Here is a 22,932-nt window from a genome sequence, read left to right on the forward strand (position 1 = left end):
CACACAAACATACACAGATCTGCTCTTACATCCCGCAAAGTACGCCAAAAAAATTTGCTTTGATACCTGCACATACATGTGTGATGCAACTGCACATCTAACCCCGAGTTTAAAAAGTGCCACAGGCCACAGTCAGGTACATGCATCCCCTTTCTGGAAAAATTACAGCACATAAGCAGATTTGTTCAGAAGCCTCCCATCATGGATCGCTTTGATAATCTACAGCAGGGCGAAATAACACTCGTTTGAATTAACTCAGACAAGCTTTTTCGCATTCTAGACGAAAAAGAAACAATAGCTTCTGTTTGCATAAGCGTTTCCAAGGGACACGTTTAAACAGGTTTTAAAAAGTCATGTTAAGCAAACACAAAGATAATGCTGAAGAAAATGACATAGATAGGCTTGATTTAGCGGCATTTGAATTTCTAATGAAGCACATTTCTCTAAGGATTTCATCATTCTGATTTATTTGTGGGGAAAAATGGCCTGAGGGTGAGCATATAGATATTAATACATCTGTTTGCGACATTTTGAAAAAATCTCTTTTTCTAAATATCCTGACTGAATTAATGCACTAAAATAATTCAATGCGATGCAAAAAAAATGAGATAATAGAGAAATAAAATGATTTAAGTATCTAAACAGTGCTGAAGTTCAGCGATTCAAAGAGATGTTACAGTCCAGAACAGCCTCCAGAAACGCTCTACAGCTGACTGCATGGAGCAGGCCTTACACGGTACGCATCATACTGATCTCATCACACACACACACACACACACACACACACACACACACACACACACACGTGATGTATGACAGGAGAAAGCGCAGAGAAATATTTCACTGTCATCCGTCACCCAGCTGGGCGATTCATTTCCCTTTCTCTGCTACAAGACCACAATTTCACAATTTCATTGAAGACCAATGGAGCTAAAAGAGATTCAAAAATCAGTCCGGATCTACACCACTAGAGCTGGAAAAACTTTACCCATCTGGAATTTGTAACATCCTGTACTTTCACACCTATGTATAGACACACGATCATTAACAGACAAATGCAAATGCTCTTATCTCTGTACCATAAAAATTGCCATCCTGGTTTTCATTTTATATTCTAATTATCATTTTCTCCTATCACTTATATACTGTCCTAGTCTACTTATAAAATAATTTTATACTATTCTATTTTTTACAAACAAAACCACCACATAAAAGACACATTCATTTGTTGTAATGCATCTTCTGGTGAGAAATAACTAAACAGGAAGAGAAAACAGAATCAGAAAAGCTATCCGCATGCCGAGAGACAAACGGTGAGTCTGCTGGGAGCTGGTGGAAAACGCAGTGGCTAAAAGCACTATTTTTACACCCTTATCTAGCCCTCTTGGACCCTCCTGCTTCTGGAGTGACCACACTCCCTATTGACCTGCTGTAACTGTATCCTACAGGCTCTCAGCCGGCCCGCGCCTGCTCTGCCACTCTCTGGCACGCAGCAGGCCGAATCATTCGCAAAATAAAGACAGAAGCAAAGGGGAAATGAAGGTCTAAGAATTGCATTTAAAGAAAAGGATAAAGCACGAATGCAGGGGTCTAATCGCTAATGGCAGTGGGTCGTTTTTTGACGCACACAAGCGAGTCTCAGCTGGCGTGGGCCCTGTTAAAACCCTTATTCAACTTCTCGTAAAAAAAATAAATGCCGCACTGCATTCGGAAAATCCTGATGGATTGATGCATAAATCACACAAATTGACAACTGCATCATCAGGCTCCTGCGCGCACGGCCGGCCGTGTGTTTTCATGTGCACGGCACCTGCGTGCGACCGTTTCACACGAGTGTGTGCGTCCGTCCGACGGGCCACTTATTGCACTTTTCAACAAAAGGGCAAAAATATAGCTTCCCTTTTTTCCTTACAGCCCCCCCTCCGGCCTCTCTTTTCTCCTGAATGACAGGCCGCTGGAGGGGCCGGGAGGGAGGGGGGTTCTCTTTTAACTGGAGTTAATTACCCTTGGAATGCCTCAGACCCCTTCAAATAAGGGGAAGTGGCAATGCTCTGTCTCCAATAAGCAGGACAGCGTAAAGACAAAGAGTGTCCAGACAGTAATCGACAAGGGGCCACGGAAAGAGAAAGACATGCAGGACGAGCCACGACACCTCTCACACGGGGGAATGGGATGGAGCCAAATCAGGGCTGAACGGCAACAAAGGCCTCCCCGCACACACACACGCCACACATGGCAGAATAAATAAATCTGCGCTGTGCATATTGACATCATTTGACAGATGAATTAAGTAAATGATTTTATAAGGAGATTAAATGGAATTTAATTTACACAATCTCTCTTTATTCCTGCTGATCCCAGCCTCTGGGGTTTCACTGCTTCTCGTACAAGAGAGAGAGAGAGGGAGAGAGAGAAAGAGAGAGGGAGAGAGAGAGAGAGAGAGAGAGAGAGAGAGAGAGAGAGAGAGAGAGAGAGAGAGAGAGAGAGAGAGAGAGAGGGGAGTACGGACGGGTGGAAGGAAAACGCAAAATCAAGTTTTCTTCAAGGGCCATAGGGGGGGTTTGGTGTTTTAAAATCATCCGCAAAAGCGACAAAAGGTTGAACACGCATGAGTGAACGCTCAGACACCTTCTGCACGATTCTGAGCTGAACTATTCAGCCCACTGCAGGCCAGCAGTGATTTTACACACATGACACCCGCACTTCCAGTGGACATTCACACTCTATTGCCTTAAAAAAGCTGACTGCTGGCTTCCGGTGAAATTAAAAAATGTCAAGCATTAAGCTTTGATGTAATTTCCTTCCTCTCCTTTTTGCTTCAAAATGGTTTCTTATACATGTACATTCCAAAAATTATGTGAAGGTTTTGAGTAAAAATTCAAATGTGAACAATTATAAAAAGCATGCATGTAATTTTATGACAATCTTTTTGAGAAGCTTCATGATTTTCTTCACGTAAATTTGGAAGTCGTATAAATGTCCTCATGCATTCGTTTAACAAAACTGAAAACACGCTGAACAATCAAAGTTGTACACCACACATGTGGAAAAACTGTCATTTTTAAAACAAATTAGATAGTGTATAAAACAAATTTTAATTTATTAAAATATATTTTTTGTTTAAAAAAAAATGTTTACAAAAATTCTTCATTTTTAAAAATAAAACAAACAATTAACGTTTAGAAATCCTAAATAATTTGATAAACTAATATCTAAATAATAATAGCAATAGTAATTATATTATTTAATGAAAAAACACATTTCTAAAGATATAAACGTTACCATCATAATTAAGATAATCCAAAAAGACATTCAAACGCGCGCCATAATATCTCCAACTGTGAATGTAAATATTAAAATGAGTGTGCAGATGTAAATGTACATGCAGACGGTGAGAGTCTGTAATTATGATAATAGCTAAACCAGCACTTGTTGTTATTACCATCATTAATATACTAATTAGAATCTCAGTAGTCAATTTGTGTTAAAATAAAGATCAAACAGCGAGCGAGCGCCAAATGGCTAAAAGGCTGTGAGGAACCGACACTCTTATCTCCGAATTTCCTTTCATGAGTCTGAATAATCCAGTCAATCTAATGATCCTGTGCAGGGTGTGTGCCAGCACATCCACACGACTGCTGTCATTCCAACAACATAGGATATTTCAAATCTCAAACTTCCCGAAATACACTGACTTTCACAACTACGCTAGCATATGTTCTTCAGGTGTGTTTATAAATCGCACAAGCGTTCAGGAAGAAGTTGAGCTGCTGGTGTGTTGTACTTTGCAGGACGGTGGCTGAAGGTTTAGGAGACCAGGATGGTTACCTGTTTGTGATCTTTCTGACCCTTCTCAGTCTCTATGTGTCTTTTTTTCTTTTCTTCATCCTGTAGGTGTTGTCAGTTCACAGTCTATTTTTCTTATCAGTATTCATATGCAGCACAGGACAGAGGTTAATAGTTCTGTTGTTTCTTTAATCAAACTTGTACGTGCACTTGTTCTGCTACATCACTATTTTGGCAGATTCAGAACGCAAAGATTGATGAAATAATGCACCTTTTTTACGAGCAGACATGATTTAAAGGTCTATAAAAGTTTTTTTTTTATTGTTTTACGAATTAATATTTTTTTCAAGACCCACTATGCATGTTGTTTTAACCGTCTCGCATAAAAATATAGAATTGTTAGCTTTTATCTCAGGTGATTTTATATAAGCATGATTTAGCCAAACAACTAAATAAAATAGCTGGTATTTAGAACAGAATAAAAGGCTAGAATAAAACCGTCAGCACAGTGCTTGACATCTAAATCGGTGTATTCACATTTCCTCGCTCTGTGCTGACAGAGATAAAGGACAGGGATAAATATGAAGCTATGGAGCTGTTCTCTGTACCGGCTCCTGGACCGTCCGCTCGTGCCCCGCGCACTCAATCCCTCCCTCCTTCCCTTTCTCTCTCTCTCTCTCTGATCCAGCACACCGTCTTTAATACATTTAGCGGGCCACATGCTGTGCGACCGGTCTGCGATGCAAGCAGCCTAAGACCGTTTTCTCCTCTGCACTCTCTCTCTCTCATGTTGTTTTCTGCCACACACTCCTAATGATTTACACAAAACACTCTCTGTCCTGTCAAAGCGGACACAGACTGCTGTAATAGTGGATAAGCCGTCAGCTACCGGCACGACGCAAGTACGCACTCACAGCTCCAGACGCTACCTGACAGCAAAATCAACCTTGACAAGGAGGACTACAGTGACCACATGCACACATAAACACACAAACAAACACAAACACACTGCCAGGACAGGAACTACAGACAAAACAAACAGTCTAGCCAGATACATAACTATAAGTAGAAGTACGAGGAAGGAAAATGTACCTACTGTTGATCGGAGTGCAGGGAAAAACACTCAGGGAGCGAAAGTTCTACCGAATCCATGTGCGCTCTGCGATCATCGTTTGAGCAAACCTCTTCTATAAATTAAAGTTTTCTCTCTCTCACTCTGGCTTCTCTGTCTCCGCTCCTCTTTCTCTCTCTCTCTCTCTCTCTGTACCTCCTCCTCTTCTCTCTCCCTTCCGTGACTGAGCAGTGCAATTAACAGGACCGTTCTCCCGGTGACAGCCTATAGGCACAGCCAGTTGGGACCAAAAGCTCTTGCACTCTTCTAATCAAGGACTTAAAGCCACGATTGCTGCTCATTAATATGAAGCAGGGCTTTGCATATGCAGTCCCCCCGGCCCTCCCGCATGCCAGATTGGTGGCTTCCCAGCCAATTGGAGTGAGACAGGGTAGTGTCTGCGCCCACAGAGAGACGGAGCAGGGAGAGAGGGGAGGGGAAAGACAAAGAGCAAGCGAGAGAGAGAGAGAGAGAGAGAAGGAGGGAGGGGGAGTGGTGTAATGAGAGGGAAAGTGGGGGTGAGAGAGGGTTTAAAGAAGCAGCCCGCGTCTCTCCCTCAGCAATGCTTATCGGCTCGCGCTGTCAAGTGCGGAGATAAAACCGCTCACTTTGTTGATACAAAACATTGTGAATGAAGCCGCTTGCCGTTAGCTTTGCATCCGCCCGTCGTTTGTTTCTTCCTTACACCTGCATGTAGAACATTAAAAAAAATTTAAACATACAAACAATCAGTGAGTTTGAATTTAAAAGTACTGTTTGTTCTGCTATAAGAAAAAATGTCTTTTTTTTTTTTCAGGTTGCGAATACTGGCGTGCACTTTAAGTAAGTGGAAACAGGGAAATTGGAAGCAATACAGTCCTAAAAACCGTAGCAATCAACCGCAACATCATAACAGCGGCCCATCAGAGCAAATGTGGAAGTGAGGGAGTGGACACACGCTACCGTGACCACATCACTGACAGATACAGCGAGGAAAGGCTGAGGAAAGATCAAAGGCACCCCTTTGTTCTAGAATGATTGAGCCACATTTGCGGGGCATCCAGGCTGCCGGAACGCACGGTTCGCAAGTACGTGTGTATGTTTACACGTGTGTCACCGGCTCGCTGCATTTCCAGCAGCAGCAGGGAAGATATTGCTGGCATCTCAGCACACCGCAATTCCCCACTGATAAGAAAATTCAGGTGCCGCACCGGCCCACAAACCATTGTGCCTGCCCCACCACGCCGCCACAGAAATTGCATCTGACCGTCTTTCATATTTCAAACTTGTGGGGATTTTGGAGGCAGACATCTCTTTAAAATGCTTGCCTTGGATCTGTGAAACTAAACTAAACCTGTTCCCAGGACCTCACATACAAAACTAGATTTGTTTGATTGACTTGATTTATATTAAGAGTTTAATACTGTTAATAAACATGAAGTAATTTATCCTTCAACATTTCAAAAATCCTTATAATTAAAAAAAATTACAATTAAAATAATAATAATAATAATAATAATAATAATAACAACTCACAAAGCAGTCAAACTTTTAACAAATCATAAATTGTAACAATATTTTTAAATAAATAAATCAGGTACTGATTTTGTAATTTCATTACTTAAAACAAAGAAAATATTTAATGAAGAAATAACTCAATATTTGCCTTTAGTTGCTTATCTTTGCTGTTTTCAACAATCCTTATCATTCTAAAAATATTATTTTTATTTTCATTAATATTTAAATTTCAGTAGTCATTGTCATTTAATTGCTTAAAACATATTCATAAAACATCTATATTTTTAAAAAACAACTTAAAAAATAATAATGTACAAAAAAAACATCTGTACAAACATCTATTAAGGCTCAGGTAGGCAGCAGGTGCGTTGTGTAGAGTAAGATATATCGAATGAGAGATGCACATCAACAATAAAGAGGCGCAGATCAATGCAACGCACACATCACTGGAAACTAATATCTTTCGGGGAAATAAGATCTACTTCTAAACTGCACAAAGAAAGAAAAAGCTTGATATGGCACATATAGACACAACTGAGTGAAATGCAGGCTTTTCCCTTTGAATAACAGATGGGCAGGAAAAAGAAAAGGAAATGCGTTTGAACGATCAGAATCGCATAGCTTTGTTTCCAGAGAAATGTAAAAGACTGCAAGAAGATTATTTTTATTACATGGGAGTCTGCTGCCATTGCTGAAGGACGCTCTGGGTCTAACAAAGGAGTTCGAAATAACACTACTGTTTTCGGTCGGCCAGCGCGCGCACACACACACTCACACTTCGAAAGTTACATTTGTTTAATTTATTCAACTGTCTTCTTTTAAACAATGTACAGTCTCTGCAATATTTGCACCACAAAAACAAGGCACATGATTAAAAAATACTAAAGCAGCGGTTTCAAAGCACTGTGTGTAAACGACAGGCAGCCGACTGCCATTTGAAACTGTTTTAATTGCACTGTGACAAACGGAAATGAAGAGGATGAGGGGAACGGGAACTGCCGTAATGTTTGAATGCAGATAGGAGGGATACCTGTGTTCACTCGGGTCCCATGAGACCAACAAACATTCCTCATATTGAGTTCCACGTAGATCAAATGCTGAGCGCAGGAGCTAACAGACAAAACTTATCTGCTCATACTTGAGGAACTAAGATGCACACTGAGACTGTCGAAAAGGAAAAAGAGGAAATCAAATAGATGGCCACATTAAAAATGTATGGTCTTGCTTTAAAAGCATGTAGAGAAAAAGGTTAAAGTGAATCAAACCTGAATCAAAGCAAAGCAAATGTTCATACTAGCAGACAAAGTGTGTGTTTTTTTTTTTTTGTGTGCACAGGCGATGTGCTTTTTTCATTTGGGCTTCACAGCAGGGGTGCAGTGTTGTGTCCGGACGTATTGATTCAATTACAGTGGCCCGGCTGCTTTTGACAAACCCCCCTTTAGGTCACATTTCCATATCTGTGCTGAATGGACAGCCATTCCCCCAAACACTAGCCACGTGGGGCTGGAAAGACCCAAATCATCACTCCAGACTTCTGTCACCCCCTCTACATACAACAAAAATTGAGGTAAATCTGACTTTGATAGCAAGATGCTAACAACATTAAGTTTAAGCATGACAACAATGCGCTCTTAGCACCATAAAGTTATTCAGAATCGAGCCTGGCTTCGCTACTACACGCTGCCATTAACAGCCTTTAATCCCTGCTGCCCCGCTGAATACATTTGAACTTAAGTATGCACGACTAGTCTGCGCTGATTGAAGCGGCTGTCGATACGTGTCAATAGCTGCCCATCTTTTTCATTAGCAGTTTTAGCACAGCGCCTCTGCATCCATTGTTCCGACGGTGTGTGTTTTACAACGAGCCACGTCTCGCTTTCAAACCGAATCCCGTTCTGCCACAAGAGACGGAAGAGCATTCAATTCACAAGCCGGCAGATTGAAAGACGAGCTCTGAGATGTAAAAACAAAACGCATTAGGCGCTAGCAAGGACGGGTGTGCAAAGTCTCAAAAAGGATATGAAAAGACTCCAGTCTGGCTTTTGTAAGGGTTTGTGCGTGTGTACGTGGGCGTGAGAGCATGTGTGTGTTTTTTATTTGTGTGTGTGAAATGTTAAAGACAGGGATGACCCTTTTGGTCACTGGCTGTTGACATGTGGCTAAGAATTATCAGGGCTAGCTTGGCAGAGCATCAATCATGGCAGTCAATAGGGGAGGGCAAGTTCACTTAGGTCACATGTCAGCCGACCAGCCGCCGAGCATACAGTCAATGCTCCCGCCGCTGGAGTTGTTTAAAATCAACTTGTCAAAAATTGGGCTGTAATAAATTCAAGAGGCAGGATGCTTATCTGTAGCCACTCGGGTCAGTACAGGGCGTCTCAGAGTGAAAGCTTTTGAGATGAGCAGAGAACTGTACTACAAACAAAAAAACACAGCATAAATCTATTTTTTTTATATTCATGTTCATTTAAAAAGAGAGTAATAGGTAATAACACACACACACACACACACACATATATATATATATATATATATATATATATATATTTTTTTTTTTTTTTTTTTTTAAGTATATATATTTAAGTATTACATATACATATATAGCTTGTTTAAAAAAAAAAATTGTGATGAATAATGTCTGACTGATTGTGTATTTGTGTGATAGACATGAAAAATGTGGAAGCACTGTTTAAGTCACCACGTGACAACTTACACTTGCATAGATTCCTAAACGTGCTGTTATCAAGCAAAACTTCAAATCGAAAAATAATTCTTCTAATATCTGCTTCTGCTTCCTCAAACTCAGAAACTCAATGTCCCTCGCAAGAGAAAATAGACTGAAAAGTGTGTGTGTTTGTGCCTGTCATATGAGAGTGCTGCAGTGCTCTTGTATTGCGTCTTGATGGGGACACAAAGGCAGGTTGGCAGCTGTGTGCCGGGAGAGCCCTTCAGTCTGCAGTTCAGCAGTGGTCAACAGAGGGAGCTACTGGCTGTGCGGTGGTCAGCGTGTGTGACAGTGTGTGTGTGCGTGTGCGGTTTGTCTGATGAGCGGAGAGCTCATCTGTGTGTATGTGTGTTTGTCCTCTGTTGTTTTACCCCAGCGCTGTCACAGAATGGATATATTTATGGCTGCCACTGTGGTCTGAATTGCCTTGTCATACAAGTACTTGAAGGAATATTTTAGGACTCAGAATTAAGATGGGAAAATATTCATTTAAATGCATAGTAACAATATGGAATTCTACTAATATTATGATTATATTAAATTGTACTAGATTATATTAAAGTCAAACAATAAATAAAATTTTAAATTTTAGACTGATTTTCCCCTGATTCTGCCCTTTTATGTCAAACCTTATATAATCAAACTCATAATTATTTGTATTAAGTTAATTAGTAAATAATTTGGCAAAATTGTAAGATACTATGATTTATTACAGTTGAGACAAATATCTATTTCAAATAAATACAATATAGGAATTTGTTTTAGCCATCAAATATTTCTTAAGAATGGAAATTTTTAACAGCAAATCTGATTAATATATAATTTATTTATGCAATAGAAATTACAGATATCAATAATATTTCCAAAATTTCCAACTTATACACTGCCTTTTCAGTTGTAATATGAATTAAATTTCACCAAATTAACACAAAAAAAAAAGCTATATGATGTTTCAAATATGCATTTTAATTCAAGTGTAACGAGATGATGTTGTCAAACCCCTTTCTTTCACTCCATACCACACACACACACACACACACACACACACACACTGGGTTTTCATGTATAAGAGGACATTCCATAGATATGATGATTTTATATTGTACAAACTGTATACTGTATCCCCTACCATCACAGAAAACTTTCAGCATTTTTACATTTTCACTTAGTATGATTTATAATCTGATTTCCTCATGGGGACTAAAAAATTGGCATACCTGAACCACACACACACACACACACACACACACACACACACACACAAGCAAGCAATTGTCAATTCCAGGGCACCAAAAGGTTGGTTTAAATAACTGCTACGGCACCACTTTCAAAAGACTTGGGTGGGTGAGTAAAACTGCCCTATGAAACAACTGTTATGAAGGGGAAAGCAATACAAGGTTAATATGGTAGCGAATCAGTGAATATCTAAGTAATCTAATGGTCTATCAGCAGGTACAATTGTCACATGAAGGAAAGTGCCAATTTCAAAGCCCCCCTGCTTGGCAGGGTGATAACAGGCTAGCGGGGGCTCCAGGGACAGCGGCAAGCCCAATGTGGAGCATTTGCTAACCTCTCTTTGATATGGCCACTGCTGTTTCCTGTTTCCACCCTCTTCTCTCTCCTCTTGAATTTCTTTAGCAGTCTGACTACACGCAGGACGCCCTAAATAAACCGCAAATAAATATAAAAATCCAGAAGAGATACCCAGAGCTCTGATATGCGATACACATTAGCCCATTAAAGCACCTTTTAACTGATGGTATTTGCAGTTCACCATGTCTGAAAAGGATCAAGACCTGTCTTATTCTTATCTATGGTTACAATTAAGACACCCTCCGTCATTCTCCAGGTCTGCTGGGATCACGTTTACTTTCAGATACATGACCAGCATATAACTGATATACTTTGAGCAGATATAGAGACAGTACAGTGCATGAAATGGTTGTCATTCCTGCACACATTTTTTTTCAATGTAAGATAAGCTTGAGTAAACATGAGCACAAAATACTGCTGTCTCAGAGGGTTATATGTGTGTGTTGTGCACCTGCATGAACCACGCTGTGTTCCTGCCACTGATTCTAAGGCTGCATTAAAAAGCCTGAATTAAAAACAAAGTATAAAATTGCTATATATATATATATATATATATATATATATATATATATATATATATATATATATATATATATATATATAAAAACCCTCTACGGACACATTGAAGCTCGAGTCGACATACAATATAAAATATAAATAACACTATTACAGTTTTTTTCGATTGCTAAACGACAGTGGGCACAACTGGAGTCACATGTGCAAAACTCTAACTACAGTCTGCACAGCAGCAGTTCATGTGGACCAAACTTTAGTTCGTTTTTTCATTGCTTGAACACAGTTTTCAAAACTCTAAACACTTATCCCATGACTTTAACCACAACCTGCACAACACTGTGGATTTACAGCACTTTGTTCAAATGCTAACACACTGCTGTCAAAACTGTGAACCACACATTCAAAACAGAATAGATTTCAGCCTTGTGCCTTTCAAACACTGCTGATTGCAATTTCAGCTGAAAGGCTAAGCAGGTGTCTTGTTTTAGACTTGTTAGTGAACACACACACACACACACACACACACACACACACACACACATATATATATATATATATATATATATATAGGTAGAGCTCAGAAAGCCAGGGATGGATAAGGCACTCCAGAAGGTTCTTCCCCAGGTGCATGGCAAGAGAGAGCATTAGATGTGATGTTGATGAAAACCTGTGGCCTGATGCTAGAGAGAGGCAGGATTAGCCCCTCAATTATTTGTTTGAATTACAGTATGTACTTTTAGTTTCTACCTTTTTTTTCTCATTACTGTAATTCCGTAAATTACTACAGACTATTGAAGCAAACTGCTAATTTTCATTTACCTTAAAGAATTGTTATGTTCTAAAAATTTAAATAAATCATGTGAAAGAATGTCACTTTTCTTTGAAGAAAGTCACTGAAATTGTTAAAACTGTAAAGATGAAAAGTTTGTATTTTCTGTATTGGTGTTTGATGCTAGTGTTTTTACTCTCAGTGTGTTCTGAGTGACAGTGTGTGTTATCTCAGTGAGGGTTGTGCATAGTGTTTGGCTGCACTGAGCCTGTTTTGAGCCATGTGTTAAGAGTTGTGTTGCTTGGAGTGAGTTTTGCAGGTGATGTGAACTGTTTAGCTCAGGTGAATGTTGGTAGTGCAGACTGTAGTTAGAGTTTTGCACATGTAGCTCCAGTTGTACTCACTGTCGTTTAGCAAGCGAAAAAAACTGTAAAGTCAAGTTAATTAACAGTCTGTGATAAAATAAGAACAAATAGTCAAACTACAAGCAATAGCACAAATAAACAACAAAACAAAGATGCAAATTAAATAAACTGTGCTTTCAGGTTTTCCAGGTAGATCAGATTAGGTAGATTAGATACAGAAATTTTATAAAGTAATTAAAGACAGGGTAGGTGATTTGTTCGAGAAACATTTTTTGTTATGCTGGTTGAAAGTCTCTTCACATCCTGATAGCAATCACTAAGTTAAGTGGTCTAAATATATTTATATTTATATGTCTTGTCTGTGGAAGGCATAAGACCGTATAATGTTCGTCCAATCATTGCATTCGGTCAGGTTGTCCTACCTGCCAGTCAACATATGCATTTTCATCCTCATTTCATTATGCCATTTTTCTTGATGCTTTTGTTTGCCCCCTGCTGTTCCCGTTCATGTGTTCATGTTGTATTGCTAGCATCTCCGAAAATGACCTACCCAAACTTTAAATGTAAAAGGTTCTGTCAGTTGTATGGTATGCTGGAGCATTAAGAGTCCCTTTCACTGGAACTAAGGGGCCAAGCCCAACCCCTGAAAAACACTAACAGCCTAACACCACTAACAGTTGACCGTGGAATATTTAGTAGTGAGGAAATTTCACGTATGGACTTATTGCACAGGTGGCAACCTATCATGGTACCACGCTTGAATTCACAGAGCTCATGACAACGACCTATTCTTCCACAATGTTTTTAGCTGCATGCCTAGGTGCTTGATTTTATAACGGTGGCCATGGAAGTGATTTGAACACCTCCTGAATTCAATGATTTGGAGGGGTGTCCCAATACTTTTGGCAATATAGTGTATATATATATATATATATATATATATATATATATATATATATATATATTAGGGCTGTGAAATGATTAATCGTGATTAATCGCATCCAAAATAAAAGTTTGTGTTCACATAATATATGAGTGTGTACTGTGCATAATTATTTTGTATATATAAATACACACACATGCATGTATATATTTAAGAAATATTTGCTTAAATATACTGTATATATAATTTGTATTATATATAAATATTTTATGTATAAATAATATATATATATATATATATATATATATATATATATATATATATATATATATATATATATATATATATATATATATATATGGTGCTAAAGGAAAAAATAAAAAAGTAAAAAAATAAATGATTGAAATGATGGTGGACTAATTAAATATTCCTATTGAAAGTGTCCCTGCTCAGCCAGGCTGTGGCCTTGGCCTCCCAGGCCCTGTTCTGAATGGAGAGCTGCCATCACGTCAGCATGGCCTGTTTAACCACATCACTCTCATCATGCCAAAGCTGCCACACTGCAGGCCAGTTTTATTTACCACAAGATTTCAAGTGTCTGGTCGCTTGAGTCTGTCATTGCCATCCAGTGTTATTATTTTGAGGCACCAATATGAATAGAAAATAATGTTACACATCATCTGGATTAAAAAAGCCAAGTCATTTTTCCATATAGTAATTCTGTTTGGTGCCAGTAGAGGCACAGAAATGACACACTTTCTTTCATTTCTGCCAATTGTGGGTGATATAAGAAAATGTTTAAGCATCAAATAAGTCTCACAGGTCATAAAACTGTATTTTGCAATATTCCACCAAAAATAGTAACATATTTGATAAAGTTAATATTTTGCTTTTAGCCTTTGCATGTTTGTGGCAAAAACTGCAGGCCATTTCCTTTGAAGCATCACACATTGTTTGATTGGCTTATGCACTTCATTTGAAGTCATACAACAGCTTTGTGTGACGAAAAGACCAAAATAAAATTGTGTTTTCAACAAAAAATTCACACTTGTATACATTAAAACATGGTGCCTCAAGACACGCCATACCAGATTTGATGTCAGTGATATCAAATATATTATTCTTTCTTAATTAAGCATATTTAAGATCTGATATCTACAGAAAACTGGTTTTTAACTTACATTTTGGTCAGTTCATCACACAAAACTGTCATTTTAGTCATAACCGTTTAATATAATTTATGGACTACTGTCCTTTCTGAACAGTATAAATCACCATTCTCATTCCCATTTCAAGCAAAAAAGAGCAGCGCTGACATTTTGCTAAACTTCTCCTTGTGTGCTCTACAAAAGAAATAGTCATATAGAGGTTTGAAACAACATGAGAGTGAGTACATATAATTATTTAACAGAATAAACAGAATGTTTAAGTTTGGATAAACTAACCCTCTAATCTGAACCCATTTGCAACTTCTCCTTCCAAATACATTACATAACCCTCACATCAAAGATAGAATTCAATCACACATGAAACACCCGTTACTCTTCCTGTCATTACAAAGCATGTGACTGTCCATCTTTCCATCCCTGTCTTCACCTCTCAGTTCTGGTTCAGCTCAAGACAGTGACCCCCCTCAGCCCACAGAGCCCTGTGCTTCTGCCCGCAGCTGTTCCCCAAAGCTGCAGGGATTTAGAGAAGATCTCCCTCTCCGTTAACACGTGCATCTGCCCTTTGGAGGAAAGGCGACCACATTTGCTGGCCTTCGCGAGGTGGCTCGCCGGGTCGTCCTTCTCCATTAGGGGTAGGTCACAGGGATTCACACAGAGAGAGGGAAAGTAAGGACAGGTGTATATACACTAACCAGGGATTAATAGCTAATTATGAGCAAGGCTAATGCCACATAATATGCTTTACATTTACAGCATACTGCAGTTCTATGAGGTGAATTCACTAAGAATGGATTGTGTCTGTTGATAGCAACATTTATTTGCACATGGTTTTTGTGCTATTTTAAAGGAAATATGCAAATGTAAGATAACAGCACCAAGTGTATGAGCGCTGAGTAGATGAGGATGCAGCAGACTATCACAATCTAACATAGCCTACTTTTTGCACATTCATGCTATTTCAGAGCAGTGATTCTCAACCAGGGGTTCCAGATTAATTATTTTAACATCAATTATTTTATATAATACATGAATTAAAATGTTAACCCCCCAATCTCTAAAAATATAGTTGTTCAACATGAAAACAAACATATTTATTGTTTTAATCTGTCCCTTTAACCCTCTGAGGTCGACAAACGCGCGGGCGCGTTTTGCTGGATTTTCTCCACATTGTAGCACTATAAACTTAAATTTCTTCGTCATTTATGGTCATACAGAAAAAAAGAAATATAAAAAAAGAATCTGTGATATTTCTACTTTTGTATGTGTCCACTTACAATCAAATCAAAACATTGTAAGGCCATACACCAGGGATAGGCAACTCCGGTCCTGGAGGGCCACTATCCTGCAGAGTTTAGCTTCAGCCCTCATAAAAACTCACCTGCCTGTATCTATCTAGTAATCCCGAAAACACTGATTGCCTTGTTCAGGTGTGTTTAATTAGGGTTGGAGCTAAACTCTGCAGGACAGTGGCCCTCCAGGACCGGAGTTGCCTATCCCTGCCATACACCTTTATAAACATTTAAGTGTGTACTTTTAAATGATCGGATTCAAAACGAAAACAAATATTCTCTGTTTAAGTAATTTGTATAAAACCAACAAGATGTCCAGCTTCTCAAACGCTTCCTAATTATTTTTTTAATTTACCACGCCCACTCGCGCAAAAGATATTCACATGCAAATCTCCACATGGAACGCGATCGCGCTCATTACCTCAACAACAAAACACTTCTTTTCGTCGAGTTTGAAAGACGTGCCTGAGCTTACATTGGATTTACATCAGAAGAAGAACCCGATTTGAAGACAAGAAAGATAAGGTAAGAAATTATATACTTACATATTAGTTTGCTATTGTTGCATAAATTTCACATTGCAGTTGAACTGTTGCTAGATATATGGTGAATATTATAATATTTAGACCCGTGTTTACTGTTACTGTGTTTGTGGATATCTGCTCAAACGTAGATATGTATATGGTAACCATAATGTTTTATATTTGAGCGCGATCGCGTTTGAATGTATCATATTTTGGATCGTGATCACGTTTGAATGTATCATATTTTGGATCGTGATCACGTTTGAATGTATCATATTTTGGATCGTGATCACGTTTGAATGTATCATATTTTGGATCGTGATCACGTTTGAATGTATCATATTTTGCAGCGCGATCGCGTTTGAATGTATCATATTTTGCAGTGCGATCGCATTTGAATGTATCATATTTTGGATCGTGATCACGTTTGAATGTATCATATTTTATCCAGCACTGCGCATAGCTTATGCCTACAAGGCACAACAAACCTGGTGTTCACTGTTCATTATATTATATATTGTTGGAAACATTTGTGTGTGTGTGTGTGTATTCTGTGAATTTTAAAAAGCAATTTTAACCAGAAAAATCTAAAATTTATTCCCAAAATCGTGCAGGCCTTTCTCTTGATATCAGTATGTTCACTTTGTTTTTTCAGGGCCCAGATGCCACTGAGGACTTCAGTGAACATGAACATGGTAAAGTGAAAATCAAACACCTTGGAAATTAAAGGTATGTACAATGTTTTTAGGAATGGCACAAAGGTCTCTGTCTTTGGATCATTGTTTTCAATAAGTGCTTTTTTGGCATTTGTTGTGTGTATCTTTGGACTATGTTGTGTTGTAAATAAATCCAAACAATTTAAAAGCCATTCTTTTTTTTAAATCTCTTCATTTACAGTATTGTGCAAGGTTGCCCAGAATGACAGGGCCTGATAGCTCCTAATAGGGCCGTTAGGGGAGGGTCTTTGTCTTTCTCAGGTGAGAAAAGCTTACATATTAATGACCTCTCGCATAAGGCTTTTTCACACAAAACACGTCGTAAAATTTTTAAATCAATATATTGTCTTATCTGAATGAGCAGTCAGGGTGATTTTCACATAGTTTTAGAGCAAATATTCTAGGCTACGTGATACAATTTTCAAAAGTCTTGTGAAGAAATAATCAGTATGGGTTTCATAGCCTTATTTCAGTGAGATTTTTTTTGTGTATTTTCACAAACCACGCATAAATGTCATTATCTCAAAACTACAAACTTTTACATACATGCTGTTGATATATTATTGTAGCAGAGTTTGTGCTGAATACAGTGTAATTAGACTTTAGCCATGAAAATGTCACAAGTAACAGAAATAACCAGAAATGTCAGAGCATGTCAGAACACCTCCAGGGCCCAGAAAACAGCTCAGACCTCAGAGGGTTAACAAGTGTTTTTTTTAGTGAAGAAAAAAATTGTTGCAATGTCTTGAATAATAAAAATTATTCACGGTTAATTATTTTATACCACTGATTGCAGAAATACCAGAATATTGGATTTTGTTTAGTAAAGGTTAGTAAGTTAGCAAGATATGTATGCGCTAAAACTGTGTATTCAAAAATCTGTTATTCTATATTGACATTTGAAAATAATATATCAGCCACCTGTGCTTTAAAGGACAGAAATATATATAGACACATTCAACTCAAGATACTTAGCAGTTACACTGCTTATTTCTCAAAACCAATGTAAATGACTCTCTGCTGATTCAGCATCTCATTAAGTGTCATGATCTATTGGCAATATCAATTTCACCACAAATAATAATTTAAATTGTTATGTTAACTTTTCCTTTACTCACCCTCATGTCAACTAGATGTTTTATCTGTTTCACACATAAAGCTATAGTACAGCTTCAGAAGAAATTGAATATAGCACACAAGCTATATGGACTATTTCTAGAACACATTTTAGTCATTTTGAACCTTGACAGCCTGAACATCCTTATTTAATTTTATTATACTTAACAAAGTGTCCAAGATATTTGTCCTTTTGGGCCCGTTTACACCTGGTCATTTCACGCATTTTTACTGATCTATCAGCTATCTGATTTGTTAAAGCGGTTTCATTTACACTTGCCCACATAAATGTATCTCTGCAAAACAGATATAAATCCGATCTTCAATTCTCGCGCTATATGCAAATTTAACGGAGTTCACGTCAGCGAAAGTAACAGATATTCTGCATTTTATTCAGCATCAGCTAATTTCAAGATTAAAGACCACGATAGGAGAGGGAGTGGCATCAGAACTAGTAAGATTATAGTCTCACTACTTTTAATGAAAATGATTGTGTTTTGAGCGTCTTCAGGCTTGCTGAAGAGATACACAGCAATTAATCTGCGGCAATGCGTATTGCGGTAGCGCTGTCATATCTGGCTATAACGCTCTCAAACGTTTATTTTTTTACATTTTGGGAGGACTAAAATTTACATGTGTGGTTTCAACAACCAGATGCATTTACAGTTTCGTCTGGAATGCGGCCCAGACCACCTCCTGAAGTGATTTAAGCGATCGGATTTAAATCTGTCTCAAAAGCGTTTCGGAGGGCATTTACACCTGGTCTTTTCACGATCAGAGAAAACGCATGAAGTGACCAGGTGTAAACAGGCCCTTTACGTTCCGCAGAAGAAAGTCAGTCATACAAATTTGGAAAATGCAAAATCACTAGTAGAAAGTGATAGAAACACACATATGCTCTCTCTCTCATAAAAGTCCCTCCTGTATGGAAGTGGTAATTGACTTCTCAGAGAGAGCTAGTGGGCGGATTCAATCCAGACTATAGCCACATCTTCATACTGCTTCCCCAGGACCAGGCTGCATGGGAGAGAATTCTTAATGAGGGCCCCCAACGCCCTGCGGGAGCCCGATCTCTGTGTCTCTCTCTCACACACTCTCTCACACACACACACACACACATCTCACTCCATACACAGGTCCTGTTTCTACACCGACCTGCACTAAACACTCCAACAAAAGGGTTTGGAAGTGCTATTGCTCTCGAGCGTTGGGACCCCCCACACACTGAACCACCAGCTCTTTTGGTAGGATTCTACGGCACGCACACACTTTGTCAAAAACATAGAAATATATATAAATAAATCAAACACCTGGAGAGCAGGGCAGCACAAAGCTTGAAAACAGAGAGATGACTGAGGCTAGACAAAGGGGAAGAGAGAGAAACGCATCAGGGATTACGTGGGTCTGTATTTGTTAAGTTTTTTTTTTTTTCTTTCAAAGCGTTGCTCATTTTAATAAAGGAGATCCCTCAGTCTCTCTAAGTGCCGCAGATAAAAGAAATAATTTAGTGGCTTAAAAGACTATTAATGTGAAGAGCCACACTTGTCTCTTTCTCTCTCCAGTCCTCGGAGGAAACGTCATTGAGCCTGTTTCATCACAATAGCATGGAGGAAAAAATTTTGCATGATGGAATCTGAGACTTCCTTTCCTCACATATTTATGCTGTAATCTGAGGGGCCTAGACGGATGTCACAATAAACAGTAAATATTACCTTACATGTATGCAATCACATGGTAGTTTGTTGGAGACAAATGGAATGGAATGCCATGTTCCAGATGAAGTTTGAGGCTGGAATCGTCAAGAAATGTTCCCCTTCTGACTTCTTCTGAAGGTTCTCACTGAAGTCTGGGTTAATTGATTTGCCCAGACTTTAAAATAATATCTTAACTATAGAATGTCAAACCTCAACTCTCCACAAATCATTTGGTTGTCATTTGTTTTAAAAACTCTGCCATAGACTTGGTGCAACTTGAGTTGAATTTGAGTTTATTATCTCAAATCTCTTATGTCGAGTTAGTTAGTTTACATACATTATCGTTTAAACGTTTGGGCTGCTTAACCTTTTTGTGGAAACCTTCATACACCTTTTAAGTATTCTTTGATGAATAGAAAGTTTAAAAGAATAGCATGTAGTTATAATAGAAATCTTTTGTAACATGATAGAAGACTTGACTGCCACTTTTGATTTGCAGTTAAATGCATCCTTGCTGAATAAAAGTATTAACTACTTTAAAAAAAAAAATCCTACTGACCCCAAATTTTTGAACGGTAGTGTACAAGAAACATACGCAACCCAATTATGTCAAAGCAAACAGCTTTCTAGCTTTGTAAGCTCAATTTTTAGGCGTCGCTAAAGCGGGCATTTATGTCAGCTAGCAACTAATGGCTTATGGTAGTCTGCAATGCATATTAACCCTAAAGCATACAGTGCCAGATTTGATATGCACAATTCTAAGAACTCTAAATTATCAACATAATCAAAACTTTGCTGAAAACCCTTTTTGAAGACAATCTTCCACAAGCCTTCTTTTGTCTGATTTGATAGTTAAAGGGATAGTTCACCCAAAAATGAAAATTCTGTCATCATTTACTCTCCCTCAAGTTGTTCCAAACCTGTATGATTTCCTTTCTTCTGCTGAACACAAAAGAAGATATTTTGAAGAAAGTCGGTAACCAAACGACTGATGGACCCCATTGACTTCCATAGTAGGAAAAAAAAAAATACTATGGATGTCAATGGGACCAGCAACTGTTTAATTACCAACCTTCTTTAAAATATCTTCTTTTGTGTTCAGCAGAAGAAAGTCAGTCATACAGGTTTGGAACAACTTGAGGGAGAGTAAATGATGACAGAATTTTCATTTTTGGGTGAACTATCCCTTTAAGTAAAGGGATTTTTGGTATCCTGTTCATGGTACACGTATTTTTGCTGTGAACTGAGTGACAACTAATATTTATATGTATTTTAGGTAGTCTACTATTCTGTTATAAAGATGTCTTTGATTTACATTACAAGCTATTGAATATTTTTGGCATGTGAATAAAATGGAGATTTTTTTTCTTTCTAGAGTATGAGCTCCATATTCTCCATATATCATATATTCCATATATCATGGTATGTGAGCCACAAAAGCTTGATATATCAAATATGATAATCAACATCAAACACATATATGCAAACTACTTTATTATTATTTTTTTTATATATATATTTTGCCTAAATGGTTTAATAAATAAAAAATAAATCTGACTGGTATTTCATACGACAAGCTTTGAAGAGTTATACTGGGATAAACCAAAACAAAAAATGTGGAAAAAAATTTAGACCTACAGGTCATGTGTACAAAGGGACTGTGTGCTTGCAAAGCACATTTCTGTATTTGCATACTTTCATACTCATGTATGTCTTAAGCTTAGAGTTGAAAACAGCTGAAGACTCCTCTTCATTGCAGTACACACACAATCCTGGCCTCTCCGGGTTGTGTTTGTGTGTATGTATCTCAGAGAGTCCACCCATCACCCCTTTGGTGTAGGCGATGGAGTGTGACGGCTCGTTAAAGAAAAACAAAGCCCCTCACCTTCCTTTATCACTAATATGCACCTGGAGAGCTGCCGTGCTTTATGATAAACTCGCACAGCCAAACGCACACTCACACAAACACAACCATGTTTACACACCTACCCAGAATGCACCGGTAGCACAGCCTTGTTCCAGGGGCCACTGTAAACAACTAAAGTCAATCTGTTTGTGCTAGTTTACTGCCACAGCTCAACTCCTCTGCTCACAAACAGTTTTACGCCAGCGATGTCAGTGACTTATGGACAATGATATGACTTTTTTGCTTCCATTTCTCTCTTTAGATAAGTAAATCAAGATGGACTGGGGCCGCAAAGCATTGTGGGGAAACTATTATTGTTGCTGAACTAAAATGAGAACGTTTTAGCAGATAAAATACAGAAGGTGTTATTCATTCTTGGCAATAAACCAGGGTGATTTCTGACTATTTACATCTACATACTGGATGAGCAAACAGTTACCCTAGTATATGTATCAACGGAAAGCCTGACCTCACTGGGAAGAATCTCACAGCCACGCCTCCATGAAGTGACCACAGATCCAGTTATGTCTTCTCACTCGAAGCTAATACAGTTTCCTCCCCCCTCATCCACTCCTACCCCCCCACCCCAACCCACCCCAACCCACCCCACCCCTTCCCAGGTTTGATAACAAATATTCCCTCACCTAAATTAGAAATGTGAAGTAATTATACCGGCGGCCCTCCTACGGGTTATTCATAGGAGTCGACGGTCGTAAGAGAGCTTTCTTTATATAAATAGGTTACTTCAGAGGGTGACTTTAATTATGTTGGTTTCAAACAGAACATGAGTGCCGTATTCCGGCGGGATTAAGCGTCTCTGGCTCTTTGTTAACTGAGCACAAATGTATGCCAGCAAGGAGCATCTGCACAAGATCTCCGCTAAATTTATTCAGCCACCACGCACCTCCGCCGGTGAATAATTCCACTAATAATAAAGATTGCAAGAAACAAGAGGGGGGGAAAGGAAATCTACATTCAAGAGAAAAAAAAGAGAAAGTGTGTGTAGTTTTCAAGGACGACTTAGAAAACAAAAAACAAGTTTAATCTGTTTTCCATGCAGGGAAAAAGGTATTCTTGTGTTTTGTTCTGTGAGTGTGTGTGTGCATGTGTGTTAAAGTGCACATCTCTCTCTGTGCTGCGCAGTGTTTGTTCTATCTGTGTTCAAAGAACCGGTAGTCTATTACTAGGCTGTACTGGTTCTTTTTTTGGCAGTCTAAATGCTTTAAGAGAAGGTTTTCAAATTGGAGGCTGTGGGTCTGCTGAAAAAGTAAAA

At 38.5% G+C, this 22,932-nt stretch overlaps 1 protein-coding gene across 5 annotated transcripts in view; it reads right to left on the minus strand.

Moving 5' to 3' along the window:
* The window catches only part of esrrga (estrogen-related receptor gamma a), a 176,879-nt gene that overhangs the window by 66,516 nt on the left and 87,431 nt on the right, over positions 1 to 22,932 (minus strand). The window contains exon 1 of one of the 5 annotated variants that reach the window (XM_084096785.1): positions 4,883 to 5,195. The exons of 1 other annotated variant lie outside the window; for it this stretch is intronic. In XM_084096785.1, coding sequence (XP_083952911.1) covers positions 4,883 to 4,938 — 56 coding nt within the window. In that variant the 5' untranslated portion in view covers positions 4,939 to 5,195. Of the gene's footprint in view, positions 1 to 4,882; positions 5,196 to 22,932 lie in introns of those variants that run through there. 3 more of the 5 variants (XM_084096786.1, XM_084096788.1, XM_084096789.1) reach the window with 3 other exon arrangements.

This window comes from Abramis brama, assembly GCF_963993115.1.
Source record: "Abramis brama genome assembly, chromosome: 21".
Classification (NCBI taxonomy): domain Eukaryota; kingdom Metazoa; phylum Chordata; class Actinopteri; order Cypriniformes; family Leuciscidae; genus Abramis; species Abramis brama.